This window comes from Chaetura pelagica, unplaced genomic scaffold (assembly GCF_000747805.2).
Source record: "Chaetura pelagica isolate M959 unplaced genomic scaffold, ChaPel_1.0 scaffold472, whole genome shotgun sequence".
Classification (NCBI taxonomy): Eukaryota; Metazoa; Chordata; class Aves; order Apodiformes; family Apodidae; genus Chaetura; species Chaetura pelagica.
The window spans coordinates 878,306-891,695 of NW_009952566.1; the positions used below are offsets into that span (position 1 = coordinate 878,306).

At 36.4% G+C, this 13,390-nt stretch overlaps 1 protein-coding gene across 1 annotated transcript in view; it reads right to left on the minus strand.

The window, feature by feature from the left end:
• WDPCP (WD repeat containing planar cell polarity effector) overlaps positions 1 to 11,607 on the minus strand; it is a 109,814-nt gene extending 98,207 nt beyond the window's left edge. The window contains exons 1-5 of the mRNA XM_009993435.1: positions 11,544 to 11,607; positions 9,816 to 9,860; positions 8,825 to 8,875; positions 6,323 to 6,393; positions 6,013 to 6,072 (exon numbers count right to left, since the gene is read on the minus strand). Coding sequence (XP_009991737.1) covers positions 6,013 to 6,072; positions 6,323 to 6,393; positions 8,825 to 8,875; positions 9,816 to 9,860; positions 11,544 to 11,604 — 288 coding nt within the window. The 5' untranslated portion in view covers positions 11,605 to 11,607. The remainder of the gene's footprint in view (positions 1 to 6,012; positions 6,073 to 6,322; positions 6,394 to 8,824; positions 8,876 to 9,815; positions 9,861 to 11,543) is intronic.
• Between the last annotated feature and the right edge of the window lie 1,783 nt (positions 11,608 to 13,390).

The following is a 13,390-nucleotide window of genomic DNA, read 5'->3' on the forward strand; positions in this document are numbered from 1 at the left end:
GACTGAAGTACTGCAGTGTGAAAAATGGAAATCTGAAGGGTCATCTCAACAGCTTTAACAGTCTCAAGGTGTTCCTAAACAAAATTTGAAAGTATGACTTCATACCTACTGGAAGAATAGGCATATCCCTTGTACTGAATGTAGTCTGAGTAAAATGTTTGGGAATCTGGTCATTCTACATGCTGGAAATGAAGGGCCACTTAATTTCTGTGCTACTGAGGAGTTGAATGTGAAGATGTTGATAGAAGAAATTGTGTATCTTGTGTGCCAGAAAAATGGTCCTCCAATGAGCAAGAAAGACGTAAGAAGGAGCAGAATACACTCAAGGCAAGACTTAGCCCTCCCCTTCTGCAATAGCAAAATGCTCAAATATATATTTAAGTTATTTTTATTAAGTAAAGGACGTAAGTAAAAGCTCACAACTTATGGACTTTAGTAGAATTTAAGCACATATTTAAGTGGACTCCTTTATCTTTGGAACCCTTAGCCCTTGAGTCCTCATTCATGCATCTTAGTTGCTTATCAGCCCTTCTACCTAAAAAGATACTTGCAGAGCAAAGTCAGGATTTGCTTCTACCTGATTAATATTGTAAGAGAAAAAAAATATGCCTGTAAAAAATATTGCTGCAAACTGTTTTCCCTTATAGAGTTCAACCAACAAAGGAATATGCAAAAGGAGAAGAGAACTGCAAAGCTTTTCTTGTTCAAGCAGGTTCCCAGGGTTTTTCCCCACCTCTTCATTCCAGATTGCTTTCTTAGCCACCCTACTGTAATTATTCTGTTGCATGCCTTATTGCATATTAAGTTATTGTTGTTACATGTTACTGTTTCACAACAATCAATGCATTTGTACTTCTAGCTCCAAATCTCTAAAGCCACACAACACATTAATGGCTGTGATCAAAAGCAATCAAAAAAACATAATGTGAGGGTAGTGTTCCTCTTAGTAACTAGTGATGGGTACTAGCTTCTCATGTACTCTAGCCAGAATGTTTTGATTTTTGTATCAGATGTGCTCCTATGTGTCACCACATATCTTGCTAAATCAGTTTGCTTATGGCATTGTAGGTGATGTAACAAGCCATGTCAGCAAATATTACTGTGTATCTCAATTCAGAATTCAGTTCTAACTATGCCAGTAATGGTAAAATAAAAACCATTCATATACATATGTAAATTGTAGTGCAAATCAAACGAAATAAAATCAAAGTAATTTAGCAAAGAATATATACATCTTTTTCATTAGCAGGCAGCATATGATTCACACCTAGTTCTTGGCTTTAATACAGTAAAATAATTCAATGTTGGCATGTGTTTAATTTTGCAACTTAATGCAAATGTAAAAAACTAAAAAAGTTGGAAATAAAATGTTTTGGCTAGATCTCATGAATTTTTCACAACATTATATTGTAAAACCAAACCTGAACCAATGGCATCATTTCATTGGATTGATTTCATCATTTTGTGGCCAAACTTAAAAGCATTCCAAAGAATTAGATGAGACCAAGAGGCAGGGAAGCAGCCAGAGTTGAGGTGAGTAAACTCAACAATATTGATAAAATTAATTCCTTACATTATTACTCCTTGGCAGGGAAAGCTGAAGAGTAAATTGTTTATTTAATTATAAAGAATACAGTTGCATCTTATTGTAAAGACTTTGTTCTGGTTTGGTTTGGTGGGTTTTTTGGTAGCAGGGGAAGGGCACCAGGGGTGGCTCCAGTAAGAAGCTGAGAAGCTCCCCTTGCTCCAAAACCAGCCAAGGAGCCATTAGAAGGACAATAGACAGTAGATGCGCCTCAGCGATTAACATACTAAAGAACAGCTCTAACACCTGAGCAGAGGAGCACTTGGGGGGAGAAGAGTTGTGCAAGAGGAGGAGAGCAGTGCTGGTGGTTGGTGAGGAAGAAGGGGAAGAAGGTGCCCAAGAAGAAGTTTCTTGGCAACCCATGGCAAGATGGCAGCTGTGCCCCTGCACTCCAGGAGGAATGTGGTGGAACATTCCCTGAAGGTGCCAGGAGGGGTGAACTTGGGCACTGGACTTGGATTTTGTGGCCAGAGGATTTGCTGCCTGTGGACTTTGTGCAGCTTTGGAGGACCCCAGGGAGTTTGTTCCCGAAGCCCCCGTGACTCTGTGGGAAGCCCAGGCTGGAGCAGCTCTGGACCTCGTGGGAAGGACTCAGGAAGGAGAGGTTCATGGAGGACTGTCTCCCATGGGAGGGACCCCCTGGGGATGCAGGGAAGGACTGTAAGAAATCCTTCTTCCTGAGGAGGAGGGAGCAGCAAGAACCACCACCCTGTGAACTGAATCTAAACCCCATCCCCTGTCCCCCTGTGCTGCTGGGGGGAAGGAGGGAGAGAAACCAGGAACAAAGGGATTTGGGCCCAGAAAGAAGGGAGGGGTGGGGCAACATATACAAGCCCTGCTCTGTGTGTGTCTGTGTCCTGAGTGTGTTTGATTAGTGTGAAATTAAGTTACTATTTTTTTCCCAAGTTGAGCATTTTGCCCAGGACCTTAATCGTTGAAGAACCCTCCTTGTCCTTTATCTCAACCCATGAGCTTTGTCCTCCTCATCCCAGAGTGTGTGTGTGTGTGGGAGTTGAGTGAGTGGCCATGGGACTGTTCCTTTGTGGTCATGTTGGGCCCAAACCACGACAGACTTCTTGTCTTTTTTTCTGTCATCCTTCTTTTTTGTTTTTTTCCCTTTTACATCATCTGACTGAAGATTACAGGATTATTTCAGCAACTCATCACAGGCCATCAAAGCTGGTGTTCAGAAGTACCATACAGAAATGGTGTGCATTCAGATCCTACTGGAACAAGTAGGAACAGATCTGAAAGAAAAGACCTCAGTCCTTTAGGGCTCAACTAAGCTCTTTTAAATAAGAGAGCAAGCTCCTTGACAAAAATCCATGTACAGTCTATGTTATGTTCCAATGAACTGGTGCATCGTGTACTTCAGAAACTCTAAGCTGTACAAGAATGTACACTTAGAATTGCAAAAATAAAGACCAATAGATATTTTTGGCAATGGATAAGGAAGTAAATATAAAACTTGTAATACACTGATTGTATAAAAAATAGTAACAGGAGAAATGTTGATGCCTAAAGTGAAACATTAAGAAAAGCAGAAAGCTTGGACAGTATTACAGTCTTCTAGACAAACTCATATAGGAGAACCAATTTCTAGAAATACATTCATAGACTGGACAAGTTCATCTGCATTGCAAACTTACTAGATTTTTTGTTGAGGCATATGCATGAAGTCTAATTGGTCATTTGCACACAGTTAACATGACAGAACACTTATTTCTAGCAGAGACATGTTGAAATTTATAGCCCTCCATTTTTGCCTGAAGTGCTGGAGGAAGCAATGAGATACTAAGAATAGTGATGTTTAGGTTCCAGAAGGCACACTAGCAGCAGTCCTATGCTTGTTTCCCACAAAATACTACTCTATTACATGATAGTCTTGTTACCATTATATGACCTTTCTGATTTCTTTCCATTTGTTCTGCCTTGTGAAAAGTACAACAGCCATTGAAGTTTCGGATACCACACTGTTATTACAACATAAAGGGAATCCTTCCTGGTTCAGCTAAAGATATGGCATATACAAATACATAGAGCATGTATTGTGAAATGTGATAGCTGTTGAGGTAAATATTTTAAATATTATAAAATAATTTATTTGACATTGTGTTACTATTAAAAAACAAAGTGGTAAAAAAAAAATTATAATTAAAACATACACTCAGATTTAGCCGAAACCAATGAAAATTACGAGTCAAGGGTAATTCATTACATGCTCTCCGGGCTGTTGAGTCTGACATGTTGCTTCCTATTTCACTTCAAAGTTACAGCAAAAAATGAACTCTTCTTTTTCCACTAGCAGCTGCTCTCGTACCCATCCAAAATAGCATGTGAATACAGTAGTGCTACGACATAGATCGCAATATTATGCAAATAAGCACCTTCTGCTGAAACACTTAATGAGTTGTCTTCTTAGAACCAAAAAAATATATACATCTTTTCCAGAAGCTTCTGAACATTTCTATCAAAAAGGGAGAGTTGAGATATTCCTGCAAAATGCTCAAAGATGGATGAGCAGCAGAAAAACAAACTGTTGGACATAAAAATATATAGAACACAGCTTTTCTGTTCTAGAGTCTCCCAAATTATTTATTTTTGTCTGTTTTATTTTCATCTGTTAGAAAGCTTATATTTTCAGGAAGGTAGAAAGTGGAATAACAATAATTTTGGCAGAATATTCTAAACTTTGTAGGAAACTTTGATTATCAGCCATTATTATACTAAAAATTTGGTTTTGTGATTGAGAAACCAAAAGTAGAAATTAAGGAGAAAAAGATTACTATGATTTTTACCTAGAATTATAACTCTACCTATGTTATAAGCTATACTATAACTATTACTTAGGCTATACAAGTCATCTAAATACCCTAAAAAAGCTACCCCTTTACATGATTCAATCCTACACAGAGGCAGACCTAATATACTAAGACAAAAACATCCATCTCTTTTCTTTCCCATCTTGTACAAAAAGTAAGTAAAGTTCTATTTGTTTCCTTTCTGTTTATGTAAGCCTGAAACTACTTAGAGGATGCTAAGCCAAAAAAAAAAGTTTCATACAGCATTGGTAGTCAACGAAAAATGTTATATTATAAAGGCAGGATGATCAAATTTTTGCAAGAAGTTTCCTTTTCCAAAGTATGTCTTGGAAAGGAATGCGGGTAGATGCAGATAGATGGAAAATGATAGAGGCAGAATGGATGGGGAAAGCAAATGAAGAGACAGAAAACTGAGAAGCAGATGAATGCACTTATGGCTGATTGACTCACTACAAATTCCTTTCTCAATCAGAACCATAATAACAACCGAAAAAAACAAGTCATCTAAATTAGCGTATGATTAATATTTAAATGAATTCTAGAAGATAAACATTCACAGATATATACTGTATAATCTGTGCAAGAATTATATACCTTTACTAGTGATAAGATCTGATAGGCAAATGTAGCTTAGGCAATAATAACTTTATTATTGATACAATACCACAATGTACTATTTGACATGTCAGGTATCTAAAATTTTTGCTATTCTTAAAGACATTTCTGGAAATTTCAGCTATATAATATTTGAATATTTAATATTAATCCTGCTGACACACATTTGGAACTACCTGAATTAGAATTTAAAAATTATGAATAATCTTAAAAAGCATAAAGGTTAGAACACCATTTCTTTTTAGAAACAGTAATATTTACAAGTATTCCCCATACCAAAGCAGGTTCAAATACAAGGCACATTCTTCATGAACAATGAAGACTGCAGAAACTTACAAAATACATATGTTTTTCAGAAGAAGCTCATGATTAACATGAGCTAGAGCATGTGTCATGTTCACATCTTCCACCTACCCTACTGGCCTATGTTAACAAAGATATGAAACCTTATCTTTTGTATACAATGTGTGGAACTTACATAGACAGAGAGCATAGCTATATGTGTGCCACATGTCACAGTATCTTTTGTTCCATAACTTGGTCAATGAGCTAGCTGGTTTAGAGTTACAGCTTCCCTCCCATATTACACAAGCACAAAGTAAAAATATCTGTGACAGACATGTCACAAGATATAAAAATGTAATATAACAGATTCCATACCTACGTATTTTAACTGCACCCTTAGTCTGCTATTTTGAGGTACAGAATGCTTTCAGTTTCCCCAAATAATCATCTCACAGAATCAGGGCCTTTAAATGTATTTTTTCTTGTTGATAAAAATTAGATTTATGTTCTGTAGCATCTATTTCAAGTTAGAAATTTAAATAAACACCATCTATGTAATAAGAGCCCATACATTAGTGTGTCCCCCCCAAAAAAAAAATAATAAAATTCTCTGTTGGTTAACATTTTAAGACTACTGCATCAATTACAGAATGGCTGTTTGGCTCCACTGACCAAACATTGCAAGAGCTTGTAAAAATATTTTACCTGACAGATATGTTTGTTCTTCCACTTGCTCAGCATACATTGACTGTTTTGCATTAAGTCCTACAGGACAAGAGACAACAGAGAGTGGAGTTGGCAGTACACATTGTCACTATCAGTTAACAAACTTCTGATTTTCAAGTTTATAGATGAAGCATGACACACAAAGATGCAGCTGTTTTAGAACAGCCCGTCAGACAAAAGCACATTTATCATCACTGGGAGAGTTGGGTCTTTATGAAAATTAAAGCTGATGAAAGAGGTTTGAAAACCAGATTATATGTTGCTGTACTTGAAACTTTTTGAAACCTACCTCCACCTCCTTGAGTGTATCTCGCAGTTTGTCTGGTCGTTTGTTTTTCAGTATCCAAGGGTAATCTCGAGCTGTCAAATAAAAGTAAAAAAAACCAAAGAAAACAGAGAAATGTGTATATACAGGCAACTGTGTATATATATGTGTGTGTATCCATACCCACATACCTATGCACATAATGGAAAAAAAAAAAGTTTCTTTTCTGTGGAAACAAAACGAAGATTTTTAGGAGTTACTTAAAATATAAAACTTACTCTAACTGAACGGAAATGGCTATGGTTTTTAATGGTTTGTATTATCAAAACATATCCTTTTGAAGGCTCTATCACAGGAACAGTTAGCATGAAATATTCACACTGACCATGACTTCACCATGGCAATTTTTACAAAGCTCTCAGGATGTGATACCTTGCCCAGCTGCAAAGCTCTTGCAATGAGAAAGCATCTTGCATTCAGTATGTTAACTCAGATTCAATTTATCAAATCCTAAACAGATACTACTCTTTTGAACTAGCATTTCATTGCCTAATTCCCAAAAGCAGGCACTAGCATGTTTGCAAAATACATATCCATGAATATATGCATATACAGAGGTATTAACAGGTAAATTTGAACACTATAACTTATATGATGGAATAAAGTTATTTATATATATGATTTGTTCTTGGAAACTTGGTCTGAAGAATCTACCAAGTCAAGGAAGCAAGTAACTGCATGACTACTATGTCGTTTAACCATTTTTTTAATGTTCAGCCAACTACTGTGACAATTCTAGCCTAAAACATTAACACTGAGACCAGGAGGCAAAGCTTTGCTTCCTCTGCAGCTGTTAGTAATTGGTTTTTTTCATAGCTGAGAATCAGGCTCTAATAACTTGTGAAATGTCATCATTCAAAAGTGCGCAGTTTTCTGTTCACAAGTATAAAGTAAAAAACTAGAACACACTTTCTTTTAAAAATCTAGCCTATTTAAAGGAAACCTGATGAAAAGTTTTGAGCTCCAAAGTCAGTTTGTATGCCAACTTCCAGATCGAATGACTTAACAGTTGTTTAAACCTCCCAGCAAAGAGGAACTTGTAATAGAAGTGCTATAGAGTAAAAAAATTAAGGATTTCATATATCAACAAAAGACCACATCAACACACAACTTCTCTTTGTATTTTACTGGACTGAAGCCAGTGTTGGTGGAACTGCTATGATAATATTAATTAAGCATGTAAGATCACATTTTCAGTGGGTGCCTTTGTAAATACTTATCCACATATGCAAAATGGGAAATTGCCTAAACAGATACCAAATTATACCTACAAGTCAGCAGCTGTGAGTAAAGTGACCCAGTAATCCTTTAAGAAATGTGCTATACAGTACTTTGTGGCTAGGCTACCCCTACATTTATAGCAACAACCTACAGTAGTTTGGGTTCCTTTTGCATGTCACATGTATGTAAGTTAACAGCTGGGGCTTCTGTATAACAGGGTTTATCTGGACCTGTTTCTCTTTTCACACAGGCAGCACCTGTAACATAATGCTACGCAGAGCACAAGGGATGTAAATCCATTGTACTCCTCCCTACTTATAAAGCTTTTTCACCTTCCCACATTTGCAGAGCTCTATTGGTTCTGACAGACACACAGCCCTCCACAGCAGGTGTAGATTTATCACATGGCTGCATGCACCCTTATACCCATGGGGCTTCAACCTGCTCCAAGGGCACCTTATGGTGTTGCAAATAGTTTATCCTTCCAGAGCACATTTTGCCTACAAACACAATTCCACTGGAATTTTCATCATGGTAAGGTAAAATGTTAAGGCAATTCTTACAGTATATATATACTACTTTGTGAAGTTGTCTAAAAATCAGATTTTTCAGAGTTGTCATGTGACAATGTATGAACATTAATGAATGCTCTGAGCAATAATGACCATGCAGGAGTTGTAAAACTAAAGAAAAGTTGTACTAATATAAAAATTCTGCTGTGTGATAGCATAAACTGAAATTACTTTTAACCAGACAATGCAGCAACAGTGTAAATGTTTCAAAGCTAAAATTGTTTTTTGAAGGCAGCAGATTATTAAAATAAAATTTCATTTTTGTCAAAAGTAACTTAGTTATAATTTTCAATTTTGAAGCAACTGGTATTTCAACTCAAGAGCTGATTGAAAAATGTGTATTGCTCAACTGCTCAGTACATTTCAGAAAAAATGTGCACTGTGATTCTTTTTGTGATTCCTCTTGACAGTGGATTTGAGATGCAATACACTCTACCATGCTTAGTGACACAGAGAAAAAAACCCACAAGATTGCAAATACACCAGGAAGGAATAATTAATTTTCTCAATTGTGTTGTGCTGTGTAGTTTTCTGACTGTACATCTTAGATGGCATGTGCAGAGAGGTACATTGGAAGCAGCCTGAGGTTATTTCAAGGCATTTCTAGAAGCATCGCCAATCCAAATCAATAATTTGTTCTTACTGTAACAAGAAACTCAGAAAGTGTCCTTACATTCTGCTAGCTTTTGCTTCTGTTCTAAGTAACCATGCTTCATCTGTGATGCTGAAGGAAAGAAGACAAAGAGTGAATGGTAATCCTTACAGCTGCTGTCAGCAAATGTTAATATTAGAGAAGATTCAAACAGTTTAATAAAACACGGACATTCACAAAAAATTAAGACAGCCCCCATGTTTTCACCTCGTAAGGCAGATATCTTAAATTTGCAGTGAAAGAAAGGCTTACACAGGCCAACAGGTGGCCCGGCGTTACTGAGCCTCCAATCTCATCAAGATAGTGAAGTGAGCTGCAACTGAACCCCAAGAAGAAGCTGAGTCAGTCTGTCAGCAGAGCCATGGAGGCCGCGTATCAACCAGGAACTCGGCTCACGGGAAACCTGCACAGGCCTCCGCTCCAACCTGGCCGCAAAAGGGAAGTAACTCTAGACGAATAGACCTTTTGGCCCATCGTGAAACTTCTAGGATTAACAGGATTAATCAGATAAAGAAAATTGATCGTTCACTCTGAAATGGCCATTTCAGATACCAGGCAGGGATGGATGGACTGATGGAGGAGGCCAGGGCTGGCACTCTGGCGCATTCACGATGCCCTCTGCTGGGATTTCAGCAAATTCCCAACCACCGGAGCAGTGGTGGGGTGCTTTGGTGTTCTGCAGCAATTGAAAGGGCTGAGCAGAACATAAAAACATAATGTAAAATATAAGAATGCAGAGTATAAAATCCCGCTGAGGTTTCTAATGACATAAAGGTTGTTTTATTTTTAACATGTCAATATTTATGTCAGTATTTTTCCAATATTTTTCTTCTGTGGCATAAAAAGTTTGTAAATACTGACATAACTGGGGAGAGAATATCTGTGTTTCCTTATGCTATAGAAATACATTAACAAGAAATTCAAAGCTGCATTTTTCAGAGCAAGCAGTTAGTGTCAGAGAGTGAACATCTGGATGTTCTGTTTAGTTTTAGTAACGTTATTTAGATTTTACCTGGTTCTTTCTTGCCATAGTACTGGTGGATCCCAATATCTTCATCTATACAATGTAAATATATTTAATTATTTATGTGACACTAGAAGCAAAACACATTTTAGCAAGCAAAGTTCGGCATCTCAATTTTTGCTAGCTGTAGCAGAGAGTTGGGTGTCAAAATACAAGTGACAGTGAAAAAACTACAGCATATAGTTGAATACCAGTAAGACTTTCAAGAAGGAGAATATGACAGGTCCTTTTTTTTTTTTTTTTTCTGTCTTTTCCTTCACATACACTTTGATTCTCTTCCACCTGCCAACATGCAGAAGTACATTTACCACCTTCCTAATTAGAATCTTTTGTGTCCTTTCACAAGGAAAAGTAAGGATCACAGTGAAAAGTGTACCTTAAAATAATTATAAATGTTTCCTGATGACTGACAAAGTTGAGGTAGAGTCAGCAGGACTTTTTAAAGATCCATGAAGTTATAAAGCTGCCGTTTAAAAGGATCCAGTGTTCTTAATCTGTAGGTATTATTGCCTACCTGGTTCCCAGGGTGAAGGAATTTAGGTGTTTTCAGGTACACTGCAAGCCTAACCAACCAGTTCCTAACATGGCTGACTGGTAAATACTGAGGTATTTTACAGAAAGCTCCACCAACATGATCTCAGTATGGCTGTAAGTGGCATTTCTTAAAAGTAATTTGTTTGACACATCTGTCTCCTAAACTCAGGGAGAAATTCCTTACATTGAAGAGCATAGGAAGATAACTGCAATGGTAGGCAGCTTTTGGAACAAGACAGCAGTCCCCCTTCTGCCTCAGAGTTTTAAAAGGAAGTTTGTAGGCAATTAATAAACGGACAGAGATAAAGCAAGAAGGTCAAAGGCAGAGAGTAGGCACAGTAGGCCACAGTACACTTTTAATTACAATAGATCATAACCATGTGCTTACTTAAACTCTCAGACTTTTCTAAGAAATACAGCTTTTGACTTTTTAATATTCATTGTTTTTACAGAACAGTTTTCACAGAATGGGATGGCAAGACATATTGAGTCAATTTTAATAATAACGTTCAACTGAATATTTATTAATATCCAATTTGTCAATATATTAAAAGTTCAACAAAAGTATTGTACACTACAAGTGGCATGAAGTGTCATAAATAACATATTCATACAGTCCACTTATAAACCAGTGGGTTGCTTTTTTATTATTGTATTTTAGCAATAGCAAGGCAAGACCAATGAATATAATTTCTACATGGCTAGTAATTAATACTATGGCTAATAATAGTTAGTAATTAGTGGAACAATCAATTAATAAGATGAATATATCCTTGGAAGTATAACATTTCAAATAATCATGCAAAATACCCAAAACATGCTGTGATTTTTTATTTTCATGCTAAGTACAAATCACAATGCCTCTGCAAATCACTTGACTATTGAACTTCATTCACCCAAATGAGTTGTTAAACTGAAGTTTACAGTAAAGAAGGGCTTAGCTTCCTAAAAAGGAGAATGTATCCAAGTAAATATCAGCTTAACATTTTTTAACTGAAAGGATGCTCCAGTTCTGTGATGACATAAGCAAAGAAGATGACCAAGTTTAAACATTGTTTTGCTGCCTAATTTTTTTAGCCCCTAAGTATAAATCCTCTTAAGTTGGATATTCAGAATTTTATATCAGTTTAGTATCAATGAACACACTTTGCTGTTTTGTTTCAGTAACAGGTAGCAGCTCACCTCTAATATGTAAGTTAGTCTTCAAAGACCACAGAAACATCTCAGTCAGGCAGAAAGACATCTGGTGGCAGATGGAGCCTTATCACTATCAAAAGAAGAAAGGAAACAGCATGAACAAATTAATTGCCCTCTATCTCCAGTGAAACCGCCATTATTTTGGAAACTAAGCACTAGAAGAACCTGTCACTGATAATATTTTGGGATATGCAAGTTGTAGTTTTCAACTGCAATAAAATGAATAATGCATGGAAAAGCACAGGATAAGAAATGTATATGTCTACATGTCTGTATGTACATCAGATACCAAGACAGATCAACGCTTCTTTAAATGTACAGTTGGTCTCTCTTTAATCAATATAAATAACTTTATGCTTGATGATTCTCATATACATGTTACAATCTATTTTACTGAATGGTTATTACCTTGGCACATGCAAAAGTGAAGACACTACTTAAAGACCTGACTTAGACAGAAGAACTCTACTTTCGTACCAATTTTTTTAAACACTGTAACATGGGAAGTGTCAAGAAACAGTTTTGAACACATGATACTTGCAGACATTTATCACTCTGAATAGAAAAAAAATATGTTTCTAAACACAAAAAGAGTACTTATATTAAATCTATTAAAACTGACAAAACAACAGATGTGAAACATAAAATAGGAGTTGAAATCTTATGTATATTGACTACAGCTCTAAACTGTGTGGTTATTTGAGCCATCCATCTGAATACTTGCACTAGAGGACGCATTGTGTTTAAAAGGAGCATTGGGAATTTTCTGAGACACCAAGAGATGAGACACCAAGAGTAACCAAGAGATGACTTCTGCTTTCCTGCAGTGCTGTAGTTACAAGTGGAACATCAGACCAATTACTTTCACTTATTTCACTAAACTAAAGAATCCATTGCAATTTGGACTCAGAAGGGAAATTTACAAAAACATTAAAGAATCACTCTTGGTATGGTACTGTACTATACTTGAACTTTTTCTCTTTTGAAGTGGACTCTTCATTTCCTTTCCATTAGTGGCCTCTAGATAATCAATCAATCATAAAATGATTGCAGAAATCCAATCTCATGGAGTATCAGACATTTATATCAAGAGTGCTATGATTAAAAATACGTGAAAGAATCTCAGGTTGCATCAAGGAAGCTATCACAGTTCCAGCAGATCTATGAGACCTTGAGGTATTATCACCCAAGCTAATATGTATGTTTTGATGCACTGCCTAATCCACTGAAATAGCACCAAGTGGAAATAGCATTTTCTTGACACTGTTCCCCAAACGTACAAAAAGTCTTGCTGACTTACCTAAACCCATAGTTCTATTAAAAGAAAAATAAAAAAGCAAAAAATAAAAGCTAACAACACACATCCGGTAAATGGAATATACTTTCATCTTGGCCAAGAATGAGGTTTAGAAAAAAAATTTAAGGAGATTAGTAGCATGGTGGTCTGTTGAACATGAGAACCATTTTTGGTATAAATATGGATGAGGGCAGCTCCTCATTTTCCATGTGGACTACAGTAAAAGAAGAGCTTCCATTATAATTTTCTTATTTGTTTTCTCCTTTTTTTACCTTCTTACTTTAAAGGGCTATACATCCTAGATTAGTATCTCTCACTAATAGGAAGCCACCAAATTGAGTGAACTTCTCAAAATCTGATCATGGTTTGACTAAAAAAACCTCTCCCACATTTGATTGGCAGATGATGCGTTCAGCTGGAGAGAAGGAACATCTGCCAAGAAGACAAGGTAAGATGAGGAAACTTTGACATAACAAATAATCTAACATAAATTTCCCAAATTACTTCAAAGTTCTTGTATGTAGGCTCCAGGAGG